We start from the raw sequence: 21920 nt of genomic DNA, 5'->3' as shown, positions 1-21920 counted from the left end.
CTTTCGACTATTAACAAGGGCACTAGCCCTTTGAATTTCCAATCGAATGAGGCTTTTTGAAGTTTCTACGACAACGCCTTCTGTAAAAACCTTATATGCCCCCAGGGCATAACTTAAAAAACTTGCTCTGAGGGTTGGGGGGGAGTTTCCTCCTCAAAAACACATTTTCTATCTTGGAATCACCTACGCTGAGCATTATGGCTATCTCAAGATTTTTATTGGATTTGTTTGGGGGAACGATGGGTGGGGGGGGGCTAGTTGCCCTCCAATCACTTTCGACTATTAAAAAGGGCACTAGCCCTTTGAATTTTCAATCGAATTAGCCTGTTTTGAAGTTTCTACGACAACGCCTTCTATAAAAACCTTATATGCCCCCAGGGCATAACTTAAAACCCTTGCCCTGAGGCTTGTTAGGGAGTGCCCTCCCCAAAAACATATTTTCTATCTGGAAATCAACTATGCTGAACAAAATGGATATCTCACAATTTTGATTGGATGTGTTTGGGGGAATGATGGGCGTGTGGGGGGGATAGTTGCCCGCCAATCACTTTTTACTATTAAAAAGAGCACTAGCCCTTTGAATTTCCCATCGAATGAGCCTGTTTTGAAGTTTCTACGACAACGCCTTTTTTAAAACCTTATATGCCTCCAGGGCATAACTTACAACCCTTGCCCTGAGGGTTGTGGGGGAGTGTCCTCCTCAAAAATACGTTTTCTATCGGGAAATCAACTATGCTGAACAAACTAGGTATCTCAAAATTTCGATTGGATGTGGTTGGCGGAATAATAGGCGTGAGGGGGGGCTAGTTGCCGTCCAATCACTTTCGACTATTAAAAAGGGCACTAGAACTCTCGATTTCCAATCGAATGAACCCCTTTTGAAGTCTCTACGACGACACTTTCTATATAAAGTGCCTTGCTTTAAAGAAAAAAAATAATAAACTGCACATTGTGTCAACATTTATTTTATATGCCCTCAGGGCATAACTTTAAACCCTTGCCCCGAGGATTGTGGGGGAGTATCCTCCTCAAAAAGATGTTTTCTATCTGGAAATCAACTACGCTGAACAAAATGGCTATCTCAAAATTTTGATTGGATGTGTTTGGGGGAATAATGGGCGTGGGGGGGGGGGGGGCTAGTTGCCCTCCAAACATTTTTTACTATTAAAAAGGGCACAACCCACTCCAATTTCCAATCGAATGAGCCCATTTCGAAATTTTACGACAACTCCTTCGATGCGAAGTGCCCGGGTATGGAGAGAGAGAAAAAAAAACATATTGTGCCCATATCGTTCTTTACTTAGGCAGCGCTAGAGTGCTGCCTATGATCATGACTTAAGTTTCAATATGTCATTCATGGTTGTGACCTACGTAGGTGAATCCCCGTCACTCTACATACAAAAAGAAATTAGAAAAGAGATAGTCCGTTTCGCCAACAGTAGCAGGGATGGAATATAAAGCTAATCTATTTATAATTTATTTTGGAAATCCCATCCCTAGCTCCGTGAGTCGTTGTTTTTTGTTTTTCTCTATTGTCTATACTTGGCAACTAGAGCTGTATTTTTCAAAACGTGCAGACGTGAAGAAATATTGCAAAATGTTTAAAGTTGTAAGATCAATTTATAAGAGTGTTTCCCACAATCGAGTCTTGTTTTATTCAACAGACAATTCTGCAGTGCAGGGAAAGCTTAAAGAAATTGTAAATAGAAATAGAGTGGTTGTGTTTATGAAAGGTGTTCCAGAACAGCCTATGTGTGGGTTTAGTAATGCAGTTTGCCAAATTCTTAGAATGCACGGTGCACCTTATGAGGCTCATGATGTCCTTCAAGACGAATCTATAAGGCAAGGTAATATGCATAAGATGCCTCAAATGCTTTACAGTAGGCTAATTAATTAGGCCTAATATTTTTTTATCCAAATTCAGAGGAGTCTCCATGGTCATTAGGCAGTAAATTTTTACCAGATCATATTATTGACTTATGAATAAAGTGAATCTACCACTTGATGACTTTTTTTATGATCTTTACAAATATAATAATCATTTTTGTTGGAAATGAATTTCACCTCACCCTTAGCCTATATACCAATTCAGGGTATATATTGGCACATTAGGGGGGGTGGGGGTAAAGTTTAAACTTACCTCCCATTTACATTAGCCTAGCCTACCCTGAATTGGTATAGGCCTATATAAGGGTGGAGGTAAAATTCATTTCCGGCAAAAATGATGGTAAATTTTTACAAAATCATATTAGGGTAAGACACCCAGTAGTCGGCCACCTGCCTATTCTTGGACAGAATGTAACTAACAGGGAACCTACCTCTAGGCTAATGTGCTTAGAAAGTTTCTATACATAGCTGGTTTCCCTGGTCACTAGCCTATTAGATATCCATATGGACTACCTCTAGGCTAATGTGCTTAGGCCTAAGCACATTAGCCTGACCAGGGAAACCAGCTATGTATAAAAACTTTCTAAGCACATTAGCCTAGAGGTAGGTTCCCTGTTAGTTACATTCTGTCCTAGAATAGGCAGGTGGCCGACTACTGGGTGTCTTACCCTATTGACTTACGCATAAAGTGAATATACCACTTGATGCCTTTTTTAATGCTGATTACGAATATAGTAATCATTCCTAACACAAATGAATTTCAGCCCCCTCCCCAAAATATTCCAAATCAGGGTATATAATTATACAACCTAACCTAACCCTGAATGGGCATATATTGGGGGGGGGGGCTGAAATTCATTACCGATAGAAATGCATATTATATTTGAAAACAGCATAAAAAAATGAATCGAAATCTGCATTCACTTTAGTTCTAATTCAATAATATGATTTGGTAGATCTTTACCACCTAACCTAACCCTGAATGGGAGTATATAGAGGGGGGGGGGGCTTAAATTAAGGTCCAAAATAAATTCATAATACATTTGTTATAAGCATAAAAAAAGGCATTGGATTGTGTATTCACTTTATTAATAAATAAAAAATATTATATGGTATAACTTTACCAAAATGATTATTATATTTAGAAAGAGCATAAAAAAAGGCATCAAGTGGTATATTCACTTTATTTGTAAGTCAATAATATGATTTGGTATAAATTTATCCATTAGGCTACTAGTGTTTACATAGCCTAGTAATTGGTAAATTTGCAGATTATGACATAATTTATTCAGGATGAAATTGAATGCCTCACTTAATGTCTTTTATGCTCTTTCATAATTCAATAGGTAAAAAAAAAAAACAGTATCCAATTGAACAAAATTATGTAAAACTAAAACCCTCACATCTTATTACCAAAGAGGAACTGAGAAGAATCATATATATCAGAGAAAAGCTAAAACTCTAACCTTTAGCCTACTCAATATGGTTACTATTGAAATTATTTAAGATCAAACACTTGAAATTATTAGTTTACTGACTTACCTATATGGACCTCTTTTTGGAAATACCAATTGTCCTATTTTGATGTATATATCCTTTTAGTGTTTAAGTTTTATTCACATTTTAACAGAATGCTGATTATCTTCTGATTCTAAACATATAACTTGTTGCTTGATATTTATTCTATAAATCACAAATATTAAATAATTTTTTCTTTTCAATTGCTTGTCAGAACAGAGACCACATTTTTAATTTATACTGACAAACTAATGGTGAAAACCTTGCCAAGAAGGCAGGGTTCTTGTTACTACCCTCACATTGCATCATGCTGTAGTAAAATAGGGGTGGTCCAAAAACCCATTGCCATTTTTCCAAAATGCCAAAGAAAAGTGGTCTTTCCCAAAAAGAGGTCTTTTACCATAATTACTTCTAGGGGAAGTTCTATTTTGGGCCCAAAACCATAAAACAGTCTATAGTAACCAAAAGTCTAGAGTAGAAGGTATTAAGATGGAAATATGTCAAGAAAACAATTCTTACTTTGTAATATACAGAATAATTATAGCTAACGCTTTTTGACTAGGCTACAATTCCTCTAGATTTTACCCCCCAATTCCCCTAATGTGCAAATATATAGCCCAAATTATATATTTTCCATGAATTCTACCAGTGTGTCTCTTTTGTTTCAAACCTTTTACCCAGTAACTGAATCAACTGTGACAAAACAAAAACCAGACAAACAATATTGATGGGTGGTGGAATACATGGGAAATATATAGTTTGAACTATATATTAAATTTTAGTAGAGCTGCAGTCAAAATGTGTTAGTTTCAATTATTCTGTATATTAAGAAGTAATAATTCTTTCTGAGAAAAATCTATTGAGTAAAAATTGCCATTTGTAGCTTATTCAGGACTGGTAATTGTTATTTGCCTTAGCCTAGTCTTAATAGAAAAATGCTATTTTGAAACAAATTTGCAGGATTTTTTTTTAAACCCCTCAAAAATAATGTCACAGAAAAACTGATATTATTTTTAAGGGGTTCTGTCTCTTTTTAAAAAAAATGCAATTTTTTTCATGCTGACATTATTAAGACTACTGAAAATAATAATTACCATTCCTGAAATGGCAATTTTTTTCCCACAAGCCATTTAATGGCTCAAAATTTAATTTTCCCTAGATAAGATTATTAAGTTATGAAAGAGCATAAAAAATCTGTCAAGTGATGTATTCACATGCATCCTAGCTAAATTATATGACATGCATCTAACTGAACCACCTGAAGTTTTGTAACTGAACTACTGTGTAACTGAACCCCTGTATAACCAAACCCATGTACAACTGAACCACCAGGCAACCAAACCCCATTTAACTAAACACTTGTGTAAATCAACCCCATTTAGCTGAACCCCTGAGCAACTGAACCAGCATACAACTGACCCACTGTGCAGCTGAACAACTGAACTCAGTTTTTCAATAGTCTAAAAATATGAGGCAATATAATTGAGCAAAACACAAGTTAGAATTTTATATTTTCAACCTCGTTTGAATTGTTTGTTTCTTAAAGTCATGGTATAAATGCCTGTCAAGATCATTCATAAAAAAACTTTGTTTTATTTTGGCAAAAAAAGAAGATCCAATATCACAAAGCATTAAAGCTGATTTTATTTATCTTTTTTTTCAGATGAATGAGACATTTCTGGATGTCAAGTAATAAACTTATGTGTTTAAAACATTTGACCTTTGTCAATCTAGATAATGAATTTTGATCAGATGTCTTCGAGGAGATTGCAGCTAAAAAGGATATAGGAGGGGGACTGGTTGCACTTCAACCTTTTTTTTTAACCTTCCTTCAACATGCCCAGAAAATCTCAACTTCATACCCTAAGATTTATACCCTCAGCTGTTCTCAACACATTGCAGATATGTTGTCTTGTAAAAGTGGATGCACAAAGTACCTCTTGATTCAGTTGAAGATGCTCCTAAATATTTTTCAAACAATGTGATGGCTGATACCTTCAGCCATTGGAGATAGTGCTGGTATTTCCTTTTCACAACCAATAAAGGAAAAAAATGTCTTTTGATTGGCTTTGGCCTTCTTCTTGACATTTCTCTAAGGTTTGACCTTAATGCTTGATGTTTTTTTTTTATTTATAGGATCAAATATGCCCTGTCTTCTTGATAAAAAAAAACCTCCTTGTATGTTAACAATAGCCAACTTGCATAGCTTACAGCCCTTGCACCTGAGGCTAGAGGCTGTGAACCATGGAGGCATAGTTATTTAACCTTTGATCTGTTTTAAATAAAATGGTCATCTTAAAATTATCCATCGGATGTATTTGGGGAAAAAAGAGGGTGGGGTTGAAGCCCTTTGATCACTTTTAACTCTTAAAAAGTACACTGGATCTTTTGTTTTGCAATTGAATGAGCATCCCCCCCCCTCCCCAAGTTCATACAAAAATCTTTCCCATAAAAACCTTATTTGTTAACATTGAGTAACAAGCTTAACTTACAACCCTTGCTCCAGGAGCTGCTGGTTGCAACCTTGGTCCAAAGGCATGGTTACTTGAACTTTACACTATTTTGAAAAATCATTTTTTATTTTTATTTTGATCAGATGCATCTTTAGGAAAAATGGCAGTTAAGAGGGAATGGCAGATTGTCCTCTGATTACCTTTGATTTTTTTAAATTGAATTCGAAATTTCAATTTCCAATCAAATGAGCCTTCTCCAAAGTTTGCATGCCCATCCCTTCTATAAAATCCTTAAATTTTAATGATGGGTAACTTGCAATAACCTACAGCACTTGCCCCGAGGACTGTGGGGTTTTTCGTTAATCACATTTATTAATCACGTTTTATTGTTTGATTGGAACTTGAAAGTTTTAGTGCCCTTTTTAAAAGTAAAAAGTGATTGGAGGACAACCAGCCCCCCCCCCCTGAAAAACACCCATGGAAAATACTTCCAAGAAATACCACCTTGCAGAAAATATACCCCCCCCTGGAAAATACCTCCCTGTGAAAAATCCCCCCCACAAAAAAAATGCCCCTTCTAGTTGGTTGGTATCCAATCACTTTCGACTTATAGAAAAAGACTAGAACAGCCTGGGGATTATAACTAATTTTTACCTCCATCTTCCTCTTGTCTCTCCCCTAGAGCTAATTTTGTATTTATCCAAAGGCTCAATGAGAGTTGAGATGCTTTGGCATTAAAATCAAACATTTGAGGTATCTCCCTCTCTTCCTAGCTACAAAGGTGGCCAGCGTTTACCCCCCCCCCCCCCAGTAAATATCCCCTTTCCATGGAAAATAAGCCTTTCCAAATTTGACAATTTTATTTGAGTTTTATTTTTTTGATTTCTGTGGGGGAAGAAATTTTGGTACTTGTGTATTATGTGCCACTCACTCAAGTATATGCTGTGTAAAATTTGAGAACACACCTGTCTTTTGTTAGTTTCTTTGATACTTTAGAAATAAATTTGGTCTATGAATATTTAAATTAAGGGGGGGGGGTTAAAGTATAGTGGGTCTACTTGCAAAATGTGGTTGGTACAATTATTCTGCATATTAAATAGACAGATAGAGAAGTTTATTTTAAAGCCAAATATATGGCCATGAAAATAGTAAAATAACATAAATGAAAGGAACAAATAAAATAGACTTTGATCATCAATAATCATAAAACACTTAAATGAAACACTACATTCACCAAATAATAGTACATAATACTTGGAAAAATGGTCATTGAAAAAAAAAAACACTTAACACTTGCAAAAAACATTTAAATGAAACATTACGTTTACTTTTATACATTACATTTACTGTCAAACAGGGTTACTTTGAACCTTGTGGGTTACTTTGAACAAAACAGTAGCTCTCTTATGGCATCTACTGGCCAAACATAGTATCTCTGTATATCATCCACAAGGTGTCATTCAAACTGGAATAAAATCAAGTTTGATATCCGCCATTTTTCTTCTTCAGTTTGCCTTGTACATCGTCGTTGTCTAGTGCTGATGAGCAAGTAATATTGTTCTCATTTGTGTATAGTTTGTAAAAAGTGACATAAATATTTTTAGAGATGTGCGAGGAAGTTGTAATTTGGTAACCTAGTAGAAAAATATAGAACGTTTAAGACCAGTCTATTATCGATGTGCCGTTTGTCATGGTCCGAGCAGAGAAGAGCTGTTCAAAGTTCCCTCCAAGCTTAGGAAAAAAATGGGGTTACTTTGAATGAATGGTGGTGCATGTTCAAAGTTTCCCGCGTGTGTTCAATGTTACTGTTGTCAAATTTTTCAGCTGTAGTGGGGAATTTTTGGTTCCCTTTAGACTTGGGGTACCTGGAATTCAGTGGCATATTTAGGTACCCCCCCCCCCCGAAATTCCCCAAGAAATTTTTTTTAGCTTAATCTTTCCTTGCAGCAGTTGCCTTAATTTTTTGCTGTAGACTTTGATAAGTTATCAGCGTTAGTAATGTTTCTAAGGGATTTCCCACTCAAATTATGGAACACTTTGCGGCAAGTGAAGTCCAATTTCACTTTTCCATCTCACCCACCTCCAAAGGAGCGTTTACTGCAACAGCGTTTACCAGAGCAATATAAATACGCCACTGCTGGAATTAAATATAATTCTTTCAGGAAGATGCCCCAAACTTATGTGCGCAAGGTTGGGAGTCAACCATATGCCAATTACAACAAAAATACTCTTCAGGAAGCTTTAACTGATCTTTCAAATGGAGTAAGTTATCGTGATGTTTCTACAAGATTCAACATACCTGTTGGCACTGAATTACAAGATGAAGAATCAGCATACAAAGAAAGTTGGGCATCCTGTCTGCCTTGATAAAGAAGACAAAAAAGTTCTTGTGAAAAATATTATAATTGCTGCAGAATGGGGATTTTCTTTTGACAAATCAGATATGCAATGGATAGTTGCATTGTACCTTGACAACATTGGAAAAAGGGTAAACGCTTTCAAAAATGACATCCCAGGTCGTGAATGGGTTGGCTCCTTCTTGAGGTGCTACAAAGACCAACTAGCAGTACGAATGCGCCAAAACTATTCGAGAAAGAGAAGGAAAAGTGACTCGCCAAGACCTTACCAACTACTTTGATAACCTTGTATCAACAATCACAGGTGTGCTAAAATCCAATATTTTTAACTTTGATGAAACAAATCTAAGTGATGATCCAGGCAGAAAAAAGTGTATATTCAAAAGGGGTGTTAAATACCCAGAGCGGATTATGAACCAGACTAAAACTATAGTCTCAATTATGGTCTGTGGTTCAGCTACTGGAGAACTATTGGCTCCTTATGTTTGTTATAAAGCAAAAGGTTTGTACTCCAGTTGGAGAAGTGGGGGACCTCGTGGTACTCAACATAACGTTAACAAGTCCGGTTGGTTTGAAGGCTCTGTATTCGAAGATTGGTTCATGTCTCAGTAGCTTCCGCACCTTAAAGCTCTGCCTGGAAGATAAGTTTTAATAGGCAATCAGCTAAGGTCTCACTTCAGTGACAAGGTTATCATGGCCTGCAAAGAAGAAGATATTGCTTTTGTTTGTTTACCAGAGAATTGCACCCATTTCTTGCAACCCCTTGATGTAGCATTCTTTGGGCCAACTAAACGAATCTGGAGAAGAACCCTCGAAGAATACAAGATGCAAAACCCTGCCAAAAATTCAGTCCGAAAGGAGGTGTTTCCGAAGCTATTGAAGTTCCTGAGCTGGGATGAGCTGGCAAAGGATGACAATGTCAACCTTCAAAATGGGTTCACAGCATGCTTTGACAGAAAGCGTTGCATCGAAAAGATTCCCGATAGGCGATCAAATGATGAAATCCGTGAGGCAGTTGGTGATTCTGTCATAACTTTCTTTGAAAAAAGGCAGTTTTTCACTGTTGGTACTGTGTCGCGTAAGCGAACAAAGCTTAACAATGCTCCCGGAAAATCACTAGCTGAATCGAGCGATAGAGAAGATGAAGATCTTGAGGATTCAAGGACGAGTGAAGTGAAATCTGGCAAAGCTAAAATGAAGCCGAATAAAGGAAAGGGAGCTGGAAAAAAGTTACGAGAAGTCCTGAATCTAGAATGCTCATCTGACGACGTATCAGACAACTTGCCGGAAAAACTGTACGACGATTCCAGTGAACATAGTTGGGGTGAAGGCCAGAACATTGAACATGAGGGTGGTGACAATTCTGCTTGTAAGAAGGACTCAGGTCTCCCAATTAAAATGTCTGGCTTCTATGCTGTGTTCTATGAGAAAGATTTCTACATTGGGTGAGCAGAAGACTTTTCAGATGAGGGGATGGTGACGTTCAAATTATGGAACGTGTGAGCAATGCTGACTTCAGTTACAACTGGCCCAAGAAAGGTGATGTCAGTGTTGTTGAAGAAAAATATGTTTTCGCTGGACCACTCTTTCGAAAAGGACATGGCCCCTTCCAAATTGCAGGGCACCGTGAAGTTACAAAGTCACACAAAAACCTTTGCAAAGAACACAATTTCTAGCCCCCGGTTTTCAGGGATTTTTCTGCAAGTAGTGTTTTTTGACATGATCTTAGTTTATTTTTCTGTGTTTTTCTTAATTTTGTTCAATATAAGTGACCTTTTTTACATTGAATCTTAGAGAAAAAAGTCTGTAAATAAGTGGTTGTTCAAACTTACCCAAAGCATGGCAAACTTTGAACAAATTAGGAGTTTACATGAACAGTACATAAAATAAAATAACGTCGTTCAAAGTTTGACAAAGTATTGGTAACTTTAACACCATTTTCAAAAAAAAATTATGGCCATGTGGGAAGGGATAGAAAAAATTCGCAACGTCCACCCTCTTCAGCGGTCAGAAATACATATGGAAATGTGTTTCTAGGTTGTTATGTTACCATTTACAAAATTTATTGCGAAATAAAGGAGAAAAAAAGGTACTTTTAGTTCAAAGTAACCCTGTTTGACGGTACTTTATACCAACTTGCATAGCTTAAAGCCCTTGCGCCTGAGGCTAGGGGTTGTGAACCATGGAGGCATAGTTATTAAACCTTCGATCTGTTTTAAATAAAATCATCACCTAAAAATAATCAATTGGATGTATTTGGGGAAAAAAGAGGGTGGGGTGGAAGCCCTTTGATCACTTTTAACTCTTATTAAATAAAAAAAAACAAGTTTTTTTTAACTGAAAGTAAGGAACGACGTTAAAACTTAAAACGAACAGAAATTATTCTGTATATGAAAGGGGCTGTCCCCTCCTCAACGCCTCGCTCTTTACGCTAAAATTTTTTATTGTTTAAAAAATAGAGTTGTGAGAAAGTAGGACTAAACATGATGAAACTTATATATTTGAAATCAGCATTAAAATCTGATTCTTTTTATGTATCTATTGGTATCAAAATACCGTTTTCTAGAGTTTCGGTTACCATTGAGCCGGGGCGAACTGTTTGAAAAAGTGCACTGGAACTTTTGATTTGCAATTGAATGAGCCCTCCCCCCCCCCCGAGTTCATACAAAAATCTTTTCCCTAAAAACCTTATTTGTTAACATTGAGTATCTAGCTTAACCTGCAGCCCCTGCTCCAGGAGCTGTTGGTGGGGTTGCTAACCCCAGAGGCATGGTTACTTGAACTTTACACTATTTTGAAAAATTAATTTTTTTTAAAATTTTGATTGGATGCATCTGTTGGAAAAACAGCGGTTAAGAGGAAATGGCTGATTGTCCTCTGATTTCCTTTGATTTTTAAAAATTGAACTTGAAATTTTAATATCCAATCAAATGAGCCTTCTCCAAAGTTTGTATGACCATTCCTGCTATAAAATCCTTAAATTTTAACAATGGGTAAATTTCAATAGACTACAGCCCCTGCCCCGAGGACTGTGGGGTTTTTTGTTAATCACGTTTATTAATCACGTTCTGAAATTGAAAGTTTTAGTGCCCTTTTTAAAAGTAAAAAGTGATTGGTGGACAACCAGCCCCCCCCCCCCCAGAAAAACACATGTTGAAAATACCTCCAGGAAATACTTCCTTGCAGAAAATACCCCCCCTGGAAAATACCTCCCTGTGAAAAATCTCCCCACAAAAAACCCCTTCTAGTTGGTTTGTTTCCAATCACTTTCGACTTACAGAAAAAGACTAGAACGGCCTGGGGATTATAACTAATTGTTACCTCCATCCTCCTCTTGTCTCTCCTCTAGAGCTAATTTTGTCTTTATCGGTTTTCTCAATGAGAGTTGAGATGTTTTGGCATTAAAATGAAACCTTTGAGGTATCTCCGTAGCTACAAAGGTCCCTCTCTCCCTAGCTACAAAGGTGGCCGGAAAATACCCCCCACCCACACAGAAAATAGCCCCTCCGTGGGAAATAACCCCCCCCCACACACACACACACACACGGAAAATACCCCCCTCATGGAAAATAAGGCTGTCTACATTTGAGAATTTTATTTGAGTTTTTTTTTTTTGTATTTCTGTAGGGGGAAGCAATTTTGGTATTTGTGTATTATGTGCCACTCACTCAAGTTTATGCTGTGTAAAATTTGAGAACACGCCAGTTTTTTTTTTCTTTAGTTTCTTTGTTACTTAGAAATAAATTAGGGGGAGGGTGGGGGGTAAAGTATAGCGGGCCTGCATGCAAAATGTGCTTGGTACAATTATTCTGCATATTAGATAGATAGATAGATAAGTGTAATTTAAAGCTAAATATGCAGCCATGAATATAGTAAAATAACATAAATGAAAGGCACAAATAACATAAACGCTGATCAGCAACCATCATAAAACACTTAAATGAAACACTACATTAACCTAATACTAGTACTTAATACTTGGAAAAACGGTCATTGAAAAAAAAAAAATTTAAAACTTGGAAAAAACATTTAAATGAAACACTACATTTACTTTGCACCGGGATCTTTTTTTTAAGTTAAAAAAATTTCCCAATACCTTGCTATTCTTCTGTAATATTTTAGTGGCCATATACCTAGAAAGAATTGTTTTCTGACTTCAAAATATCCAAATACTTTACCCCCCCCCCCTTACGTGCAAATATACAGCCCAAATTATATATTTCCCATATCTTCTGTCACTTGTCTTGCCATAAGCTGAAAAAAACTAATAAAGGAACCGTTTTTTTTTCTCAAGTTGTACACAGCGTAAGCTTGAGTGTAGTTGCCCATAATACACAAGTTACAAAACTCCTTCCCCCTACGGAAGTTAGAAAAATAAAACTCAAATAAAATTTTCAAATTTGGAAAGCCTTTTTTTCCATGGGGGGGGGGGCGGTATTTACAAGGGGGTAAAGTGTTTGGACAGTTTGAAGTCGGAAAACAATTCTGCCTAGGTATATGGCCCCTAAAAAATTACAGAAGAATAGCGAGATATCTGGAAATTTTGTTAACTAAAAAAAAAAAACATTTGTGCACGGAGGGGGGGGGGGGCAAGACTTATACATAAATTCCTCTTTTCCACTTTCCTTAGCATTTCTCAGCTAAACTAAAAAATAATAGAACACAAATAAAATATTCCAAATTGGAAAACCATATTTTCTGTGAGGGGGTATTTTCCAGGGGAGAATTTTTCCTTGGGAGAAGGGGGGTAAACGCCTAGACCCGTAGACAGGGCGAAGGGAAACCCCATTAACAGACATAAAAAAGGAGAAATAAATCGGGCTTTAAGAGTTTATGATGTCTGATTTTCTTTGTTTTAGTGACAGCAAAACAGAGCTTTTTTATTAACCATCTTGACAGTCATTTTCTATTTTGCACTCATTGCAAAATTTATATTTATTTGTGATGATGCACCTGGTTCATTACTAATGAGGTGCTGGACTTCCCCTATCTTCAGTCTGTTGGGGGAAACGAAAGGGACCCAGGGCAGGCTGCTTGGTTGGGGGGGGGGGGCTAGACCCTGACCTCAAGTGAGCTGAAAACTAAGCCAAAGCTAGTTATTTTTTTTTTTCAAATCGAGAAATACAGAATATTCTAAATCTCTAAAAGAAATTCCTATGAATAATTATTGTTTTATTCTGATAGAGGATTGAATCCCACTCTAAATGGTGTGTTTATTTCTTAGCTTTCCCATTATGGTCCTATTTTCAAAATTTATGTTTTGGCACTTTCCAACTTATAATTTTAGCATGGCACATGTGTAGCATGGATGATGTAGTGTCATAGTTAATGTAAATTTGCCAGTTCCAGAAAAAATACTAGACATTTTACATGATGTCAAAACAGGTATGCTAGGTCTGATCAAGGAGTACTTTGGTACTAGTAATAGTAAGGTTTGTTTTAGGTAGCCCACCCCTATAAAAAAGGGAGCCTGTTGATTTTGCACATATGTCCAAACAATTGCTAGAGCTTTGAAATTCAATTGTGTAGATTTTTTTTTAGTGTTCAGTGTGGTTAACAGAAGGACTCCTATTATTTTTTGTTTTTAGCTAAACTACATAGTGGATTACTCTTGCTGTATGCTAAATGCAGACCCTTCACGGGGAGGGGGCGTCTGATTGGAGTCTTAGGGGTTTATAAAGATCATCTGGCCCTGTAGAAGCTAGATTATCTGTCACACCTACAACTTACTCTTTGGCTGGAAGATAAGAATTATTGTGCAGGAGTGGATATCTGGAAAATAATGGTACTCTCCTGATGTCCGTATAATACAGCACAGCTGGAATAGCTAGTGGATAGCTGATAAAAAAAAGATAATTTTGTAATTGGAGGAGTAGCTTTAGTTTTGTTATTTTCTTCAGCCCCTGGTTTAATCATAGGCTATCATTGCCCACTTTTCCAGTTAGCAATTGTGGTTTCAAGTTCCTTTTCAATAGTGTTGTGTCGGCTCAAGCAAAAATTACCAGTAGCAGGACTGGTGGCACTGCTGCCAGAGAAATCCTGAGTCACATTTAGTGGCATATACTGTGGATAATTGAGATAAAATGCTTAAAAGCCTCTCAAGTTTTGTCATGCGAAAGTTTAACCAAATAATTGGCAAAAGTTATTAATAATCAAAATATAGGAGAGTCAAAAATTGCATAATACATGGTAAATTGTGCTTGTACTTAACATATCCAGTAAGGGTTAAAAGTTTGATTAAGTTGATAGTTTTTTTTTCTGAAGGGTGTCAGTTTTCTCTTGTAGAGCAGTGCTTTGATTGAGGGGTTTTTTGCTTACTTAGCTTGATTTTTAATTTTAGAGCACTCACTTTGCTGAGTAATGGGGAAGTGAAAGTTTAAGAATGAATAGATGGCTATTTTCTTCTGTAGAGTCTGTCGGAAATCCTTCTTGTGTGAGTACTTCCATTGTAAGCAAGCCAAGGTCTTAAGCAGACACCTTGAAACCTCTTTTATTGGAGAAGCAACAAGTTAAATTATGTAATACAATTTTAACCAGATCAGTGCAGACATGCTTGAGAATTGATAATCTGCATGTGCAGAGGATAGCTAAAATATTGAGCTTAATGAGGTTAAGCATTGTAGGCCATTTGGATGGGCTATATTTCTATTCAGAATTATTTGGAGGAATGTCATGCAATCTCAACCACCACAAAAAAAAAAAAATAAGCTAGATGCATGGGTATTATTCATGGTCCAACTGCCAAAGCTGTCTTAGCTTTGCGCCTCATATTTACAATTAGTGAAAAGCTACTAGACTGTTATTTAGTAGTTTTTATTGCTAAATTCAAATTATGATAATAGTGACTTAAAATCATGACGGAGACCCAATTATTAACCAGTTAATTGAGAAAAACTAGTTATTAGAGATATATGAGAGATATACATTTATTAAAAAAGAAAACAAACACTATTCGTCTTTCGCCTGCCAAGAAAGGCAATAAGCTTGAAAGGGCAAGCGAAGTTATCACTCTCAGCTAATTAAGACAACATTCATACCTTGCTACTCAACACACAAGAAACTTATCTGATGAAGGAATAAAGAAAAAAGAGAGAAAGAGGAAAAGACAAGAAGTAGATAGAAAAACGAAAGCAAAAAATGAGCAGAGTAAATCGGGGAAATACCTTAAATAGAATGACAACCTGGAGTGGGCTTAACACCAAATTCACTCACGAGATAAAAGACTTCTTTGCCCGTGACTTGAAAGCCGGAAGACTAGGCGCATTTTTCACACACTCGAGCAATATATTCCAAACATGGGGACCATAATGGCGAATGACAAAAGATGCCCGAGTGGTGCTCCTAAACTCATGAGTTAAGTTATCAGTTTTTCTTGTATTATTATCATGACGGTCTCTATTAAAAGTAAAAAGATTATCAAAGGCAGGGGTGAGCAGCTGATTCAAATATTTATACGAGAAAATCGTGACTTAGTAATCTCGAATTTGGGATACATCCATTAACTTATTCTTTTTAAAATGCTCATAAGCAGGAACCTCATCAGAATCATCAAATTCAGATAATAATTTTACAGCTCTATTCTGAAGTTTTTTGTACTCTTTTGAAACATGTTACAAAATTACTTGCCCATATAGAGCATCCGTAGCTAATATATGGGTAAAATATAGAAAAGTAAATCATTTTCAGGATCTTTTTTGGGACTAGATTTTTAATTCTTCGCATCACCCCAAGGCCTCTGCTTAATTTTTCAGCTATTGCACTTGAATGGTTTTTCCACGACAGGTTTTCATCAATTAAAAACTCCAAATACTTCGTTGTTGCTACTCTCTTTATCACATTTTCTTGAACCGTGATATGGTCATTTCCAGCACTAGACGAAAGTCTAGAAAATATCATGAAAAAAGTTTTAGAAAAGTTTAGGGTTAACATATTTTGCTGAGAAAAAGTTAGAAATTCAGAAACTGCATTATGATAATGGAAGAATCAGATTAAAAAAAAAAAAAACCGATTTCAGTCAATGTCCATCATAATTTTCTGGTCTTATAAGCAAGCTTTTCTTTCTATTGAATATTTGCAACTGACCATTTTGGTGTTAAAATATGGCTAGTTTCAAATGACTGTCTATAATTGCGTAATATTGTGCATAAATATTTTAGTAACAAAATTTGAATTTGGGATGTACAAAGTTTTATGACATCTATAGGAATACAGCACTTGAGCCACTGAGTCTTGTTAATTTCTTAACATTCTTAGAAATATAGGCTAATTAGAAATAAGAAATGTAATCTCTTAACAAAATTTTAGTGACAAAATTTCGAATTTGCAAAGTTCTGAGCTGATTGATTCTGTCAAATTGAACTTATAAGTGACTATTTATTCTAGTTTAGTAGGCCTAAACAAATTTTAAAAAGTTTTCTGGCATCTTTTGGAAGAAAGTATTTAAACATCCCAGCCTTGTCAGCAAGTGTTGAGAAGGTCTTGTATCTTGCAGAAGAGATTTTGGCTCTGCAGCAAATAAGATTAATACCAACAAACTTCAGGTTTTTGAAGTGTAGTTTCAGAAATGATTGCTAAATGTTTTAGTGTTTTTACCACTTTCAATTAAAAATAGTTGTAATTGAATGGAAAACTTAGAATTTAGAAGATTGGTATTTTTAACAGGAATCTACAGTTTCACATAAACGGTTTTAGAGGAAAAAAATGTCTCATTTGAGTAGTGTTAGTGCTTTCTATCTAATAAGACAAATTGAGTTTAACCTGATATAAAATAAATCCTTGTGTGTTGACTTCATCCTAAAGCCATGGCCTAGTGAATTGGCCTACTGGCCATACTAGTGAATTTTTCCCTGCAGAAAGTCTTGCTTTTGCAGCATTCCAAAACACAATCTCCAACAAGGAATGAACACTTGTGTGTCAGTAATGTATACGATTTGAAAGAAATCAGTGTCAGTTCAAATTGGGCTTGTTGGTCCTTTGGACAGCTGACAGCCAACTAAAAAAGGCAGTGACACGAGATAAATCACAAGATACTCCCTGCATCCAGATTTTCAAACGGTGTATCTGCAAAATGACAAGGAATGCTGATACAAAGACATATTTTGAATTTCAATTATATTGGAAATTAGCATGATCTGTTTATTTGTTCTGTCAATTCATGCTGAAATTCAGCATATTAGTTCAATATAGGAATATATTGAAATTTAGTCGTTCCCTTTCATCAAAAAAAAATAATTATTCTCTTTCATAAAAACAAAATTTGTTTTATGTTATTCAGAACAGCTATAATTATATATTAGACTAATAGGGAGCAAATTTTTGTGTTTGTGTGTATGCCAGATCAGCAATATACCTGGGAAACCGCTTAAAAAGGTTTAGCCTGACATGCCAGTAATTTTTGTCTGGTAGATGCAATTAAAAAATGAAATAAATACATATAAAAATGCCTACTTTCCTTCATAGAAAGGATCAGCTTCAGCACAGGAAACAGGGCATCAATGTTCTTTGACTTCTTCCAATAGTTGTGCCCAAACTGGTGTTTTGGTTTTTGCAGAAAACCTTGTTTCATATCACTCTGACATTGTTTTGCAACAAAGAGTGAACACTAGTGCGTCAGAAATGCATAAAATTTAAGATATGATACTTACCATGGAGAATTCTAATCCTAACAGAAGAGGCTGTCTGCTTTTGGCTAAACTTGATGGAAAGAAAAGTAACTGTTCTAGGTCAACTTTTGGGAGATGTTTTCAAAGCTGGGATCTCTGAAAATGGGTGGGTCCCTAATGTCTTGTCATCAATACATCCATCAAAAGGCCTTATCTGATTGCAAAGTGTATGGAGGTTGGGAGCAAATGATCTTTTTCATTTGTGGGCACAATTCAGTCATTGCAAGGCAAGGGCTTTCACTTGTTGATGGATCAGTATATCATCCATACATTATTCCTAGGGCAGGATTAAGTCTGTTGTCTGCTGCCAGCTGTCTATAGCAAAAAAGCTCAATTTCTGACTCTATTCCACCTCCCCATTTATGATTAATGCACAGTACAAAACCCTTTTAAAGTAATCCATTATGAAATTGGTATTTAAATAACACAATTGATTAAGAATAGATTTATTGTTCAAACCTAGTGAAGTGAAATAAGTCATGTGAAAATAGTGTTTCCATGCTTTAAAGGCTGTTACACGAAAACAAATCTTACATGAACACCGAAAGTTTTCAGAATTTTTTGGTTTTCTGCAGCTTGGTAAGCTGCCCTTACCTTGGCTGTATTTGCACTTGGCTTAGCATTTAACGCAGCAAGAAAATTCTCGGAAATCTTGCAACTAATTCAGAAACTAATTGTTGAAATAATTACTGAAACTAATTATTGAAACTAATTGTAAATGGTGATCAAATAAAAGAGTAGGGAAACAAAATATTTTGGTTTTATGACTGATGAAAATCTTTCATGGGAAACACACAATGATATTATAGCTTCAAAATTGTCAAGATCTCTGGGTGTGCTTCGCCCAATTTAGTAATAGGTTGGGATATGTAGGCTAGCCTGGGATTGGAAATAATTCATCTCTGGACTTACTCTTTCTAATTTTGTTTCTGAAACGGCAGAACACAAGTTTGACCTGAGTAGCCATCAAACATAGACTGGTTCTGAGCTGAGTTCATTTTAATTGGCTAAACTTGATGGAAGTAAAAGTAACTGTCCTAGTTCAACTTTTCGGAGGTCTTTTCAAAGCTGGGATCTTTAATTATGTATTATATTAATAGGTATTTTTTTTTTGTGCGTGTGTGTGTGCCAGATCTGCAATATGCCTGGGGAAGCACTTTAAACGGTTTAAGCCTGACATGCCAGTAATTTTGGGGGGTAAAGCTCACAATATTTCTCAGCAGTCTCTTGTGGACTTTAGCAGTGGTATTCATTGACTCCATCAACTCAGGTTGCACCGTTCAGGAGAAAAATAACACTTAAATTTTCTTTATAACAGTTAGGCATGCCAAAATATTAGTCACTCTCTTTCATAAAAACAAAATTTGTTGATGTTATTCAAAACAGCTACAGTTATGTATTAGACTAATAGGAAGGAAATTTTTTTCTTTTTGTGCCAGATCTGCATGCCTGGGGAACCATTTACGAAGGTTTAAGCCTGACATGTCAGTAATTTTTGTCTGGCATATGCATTCTCTTTTACATGGACTAAAAGCATTTGAAAGACCAAAGAATAAAACATGGACTAGGAAGTTACGATGTTAAAACAACGAAATAACAAAAAATATTTGTTGTGCACTGGATCTTGAACAAGTTGAACAAGATACTGAACAAGTTGTCGCAGTTCTAAAAGAGACATTTGAAGAAGGTTAGCCATGCATCTATGTTTTGATTTTAAGAATACGAGCGAGCATTGTTTTGATTATGTAGGCACGTTTTCATGGTCCATTCCCAAAGGAGAAGGGGTAGTGACAACCTCAACTATAACTAACTATAATTATAAGTGCAGAGCCCTTCACATAGGACTGAGAAAATCAGTGATGGATCAGTGTGATTACAAGCCCTTTCCCAGCAAAATATTATATATATTTTCCAAAATTGATCCTTTGATGGACTTATCGGAGTTTCAAAAAAAGATTAAAAAAAAGCTGTTTTCTAAATCTAGCGAGGACAATTTTGTTCTTAGATTTTTCAATGAAAATAGGCTACAAAAAAAGACGTTTTTGTAATGTTCATTAATCATAAATGGGGAGGTGGAATAGAGGCCAGAAATTGAACTTGTTTTTGCTATAGACAGCTGGCAGCGACCTGAGATTCTTTTAACATAACTCCACTATTGGTATAATGATGAGGAGGAGGGTTGAACCTGATGAGTTGGAAATGTAGAAATAGAAAGTGTGAGAAGAGAATTTTGTGAGAAGAGAATTTTTGTTTCATCAGAATTTTGATGATTTTCTTTCTATCCTTTTTCTAATTTTGTTAGCTATTTAAACTAAATTGCTTGTCTGTTTAAAGGTATATTATTTCCAGTCCCAAAATGTAAAATAAATAATTAACATTTGTAAAAAAATACATTTAAAAAAACCATAATTTCAAAAGTTGGAAATAAATTAAACACTAAAATTCTTTCCATAAAAATTTAACTTGAGCAAATGCAGCTTGGAATATTGGATATTTTTGTATCTAGTATTTATTAATTTTGCTTTTTGAGTTTGTTCCCATCCTCGTACGTTAAGTCTGTTCATTGTTTGCGTGAATTTGATGCACATTCGTTCCACATGATCAATTATGTGTGTCGGGTGTAAATCTCAATTTGACTAAAATTTTCACAGAATAATCTTCGATCACAGCAGCAGATGTTTGCTCAAGTGATTTACTGATATTACATTATTTCAACTTATAGGCATAAAGGAGTTTTCTGACTGGCCAACAATTCCACAAATATATATTGGTGGAGAATTTGTTGGTGGCTGCGATATAATGATTCAGATGCATCAAAGTGGTGACCTAATAGAAGAATTAGAGAAAGTTGGTATTAAATCAAAACTAGTAGAAGAAGAAGATACGAACAAGGAAAAGGAAACAAAATAATTTTTATGTAAAAAATCGTTGTAAATTAATATTGTAAACTTTTTATGCTTTTGTTTAGTTTTGTGTAGTCTTACATTTCTAGATCAGCAAACAAGTTCTTTAATTTCTCAATACTGTCTTACAAAGTTACTCGAACGAAAATATAGAAACCAAGTTGAAATTGACATAATCTAGTGTTTAAGCTTGAACGCACTAGCATTTTTTTTCTAAATCTCATTTCTCCACTCGGCAATGGTTTTTTATTTATATTTGAAATTCATCATTTAACCTTTAAATTTATAAATATATTTATATTAGAAATATGACAGTGAATTGCTTACACTTAACGCAAAAAAAAAAAAAAAAATCATGGACCAAAATGATCTCAACAAATAGTTTTTCCGTTCTACAAAATAAACAAAAACAAAATGGAGTTAAAAAAGGTTGCGTTTTTAAGACATTTTCTTTCCCGTACCTCTAAGTAGCATTTTTAAGAATTCAAGGAGGATAAAAAAATTCTAATATCATAAATAAAAAGTGTCCCCCATAAAATAAAAGATGTAGGCTAATAAAGAAACATAAAAAGCATTAATATTTTAGAAAGAGTTCGTGGTAACGAACTGTAAGTGAGGAGCGACCCGGCTCAACAGTAACCTAAACTCTAGAAAAAACGGAATAAGTTTCATTAAGTTTAATCTTACCCAAAAAAGGTTGCGAGCCTGAGAAAATTTGTCTGATTTTTGAAAAAGGGGAAAAATACCCCCTAAAAGTCAAAGAATGTAAATGAAAATCATACCATCAAATTCAGCGTTTAAAATAACCCTATTGTAGAAGTTTCAAGCGCCTATCTAAAAAAATGTGAAATTTTACTATACGTAAACAATAGGCAAAGTTTGTAACTTAAAGACCTTTCCCCAGGAGCTGTGGGAGGGTCATGATATCCCTAAAGGCATGGTAATTCGGCCTTTCAACTATGCTGAACAAAATGAATATCTCAAAATTTTGATCGGACGATTTGAGAAAAAAGGGGCGTGGGAGCGGGCCTAGTTGTCCTCCAATTTTTTTGGTTACTTAAAAAGGGCACTAGAACTTTTAATTCCGTTCGAATGCTCACGATGTTCTAGGACCATGGGGTCGATACGATCACCTCAGGG

At 35.6% G+C, this 21920-nt stretch overlaps 1 protein-coding gene across 1 annotated transcript; it reads left to right on the top strand.

The window, feature by feature from the left end:
- The first annotated feature begins 1562 nt into the window (after positions 1-1562).
- On the top strand, positions 1563-20836 carry Grx5 (Glutaredoxin 5). Its single transcript, XM_089091984.1, has 2 exons — positions 1563-1847; positions 20600-20836. The coding sequence occupies exons 1-2, from the start codon at positions 1598-1600 to the stop codon at positions 20785-20787; spliced, it is 438 nt and encodes a 145-aa protein (XP_088948110.1). The 5' UTR covers positions 1563-1597; the 3' UTR covers positions 20788-20836.
- Positions 20837-21920: the final 1084 nt, after the last annotated feature.

This window comes from Artemia sp. Qi Xiang Cuo, chromosome 7 (genome assembly GCF_049724085.1).
Source record: "Artemia sp. Qi Xiang Cuo chromosome 7, ASM4972408v1, whole genome shotgun sequence".
NCBI lineage: Eukaryota > Metazoa > Arthropoda > Branchiopoda > Anostraca > Artemiidae > Artemia > Artemia sp. Qi Xiang Cuo.
The sequence above is the reverse complement of the archived record's forward strand: the minus strand, read 5'-3'. Positions and strand labels throughout refer to the sequence as shown.

Excerpts from the sequence above, each read along its gene's own strand:
- Grx5 (XM_089091984.1), top strand. The coding sequence starts at position 1,598 with ATGTTTAAAGTTGTAAGATCAATTTATAAGAGTGTTTCCCACAATCGA. Across the intron at positions 1,848-20,599 it reads AGACGAATCTATAAGGCAAG|GCATAAAGGAGTTTTCTGAC; the intron begins GTAATATGCATA and ends TTCAACTTATAG.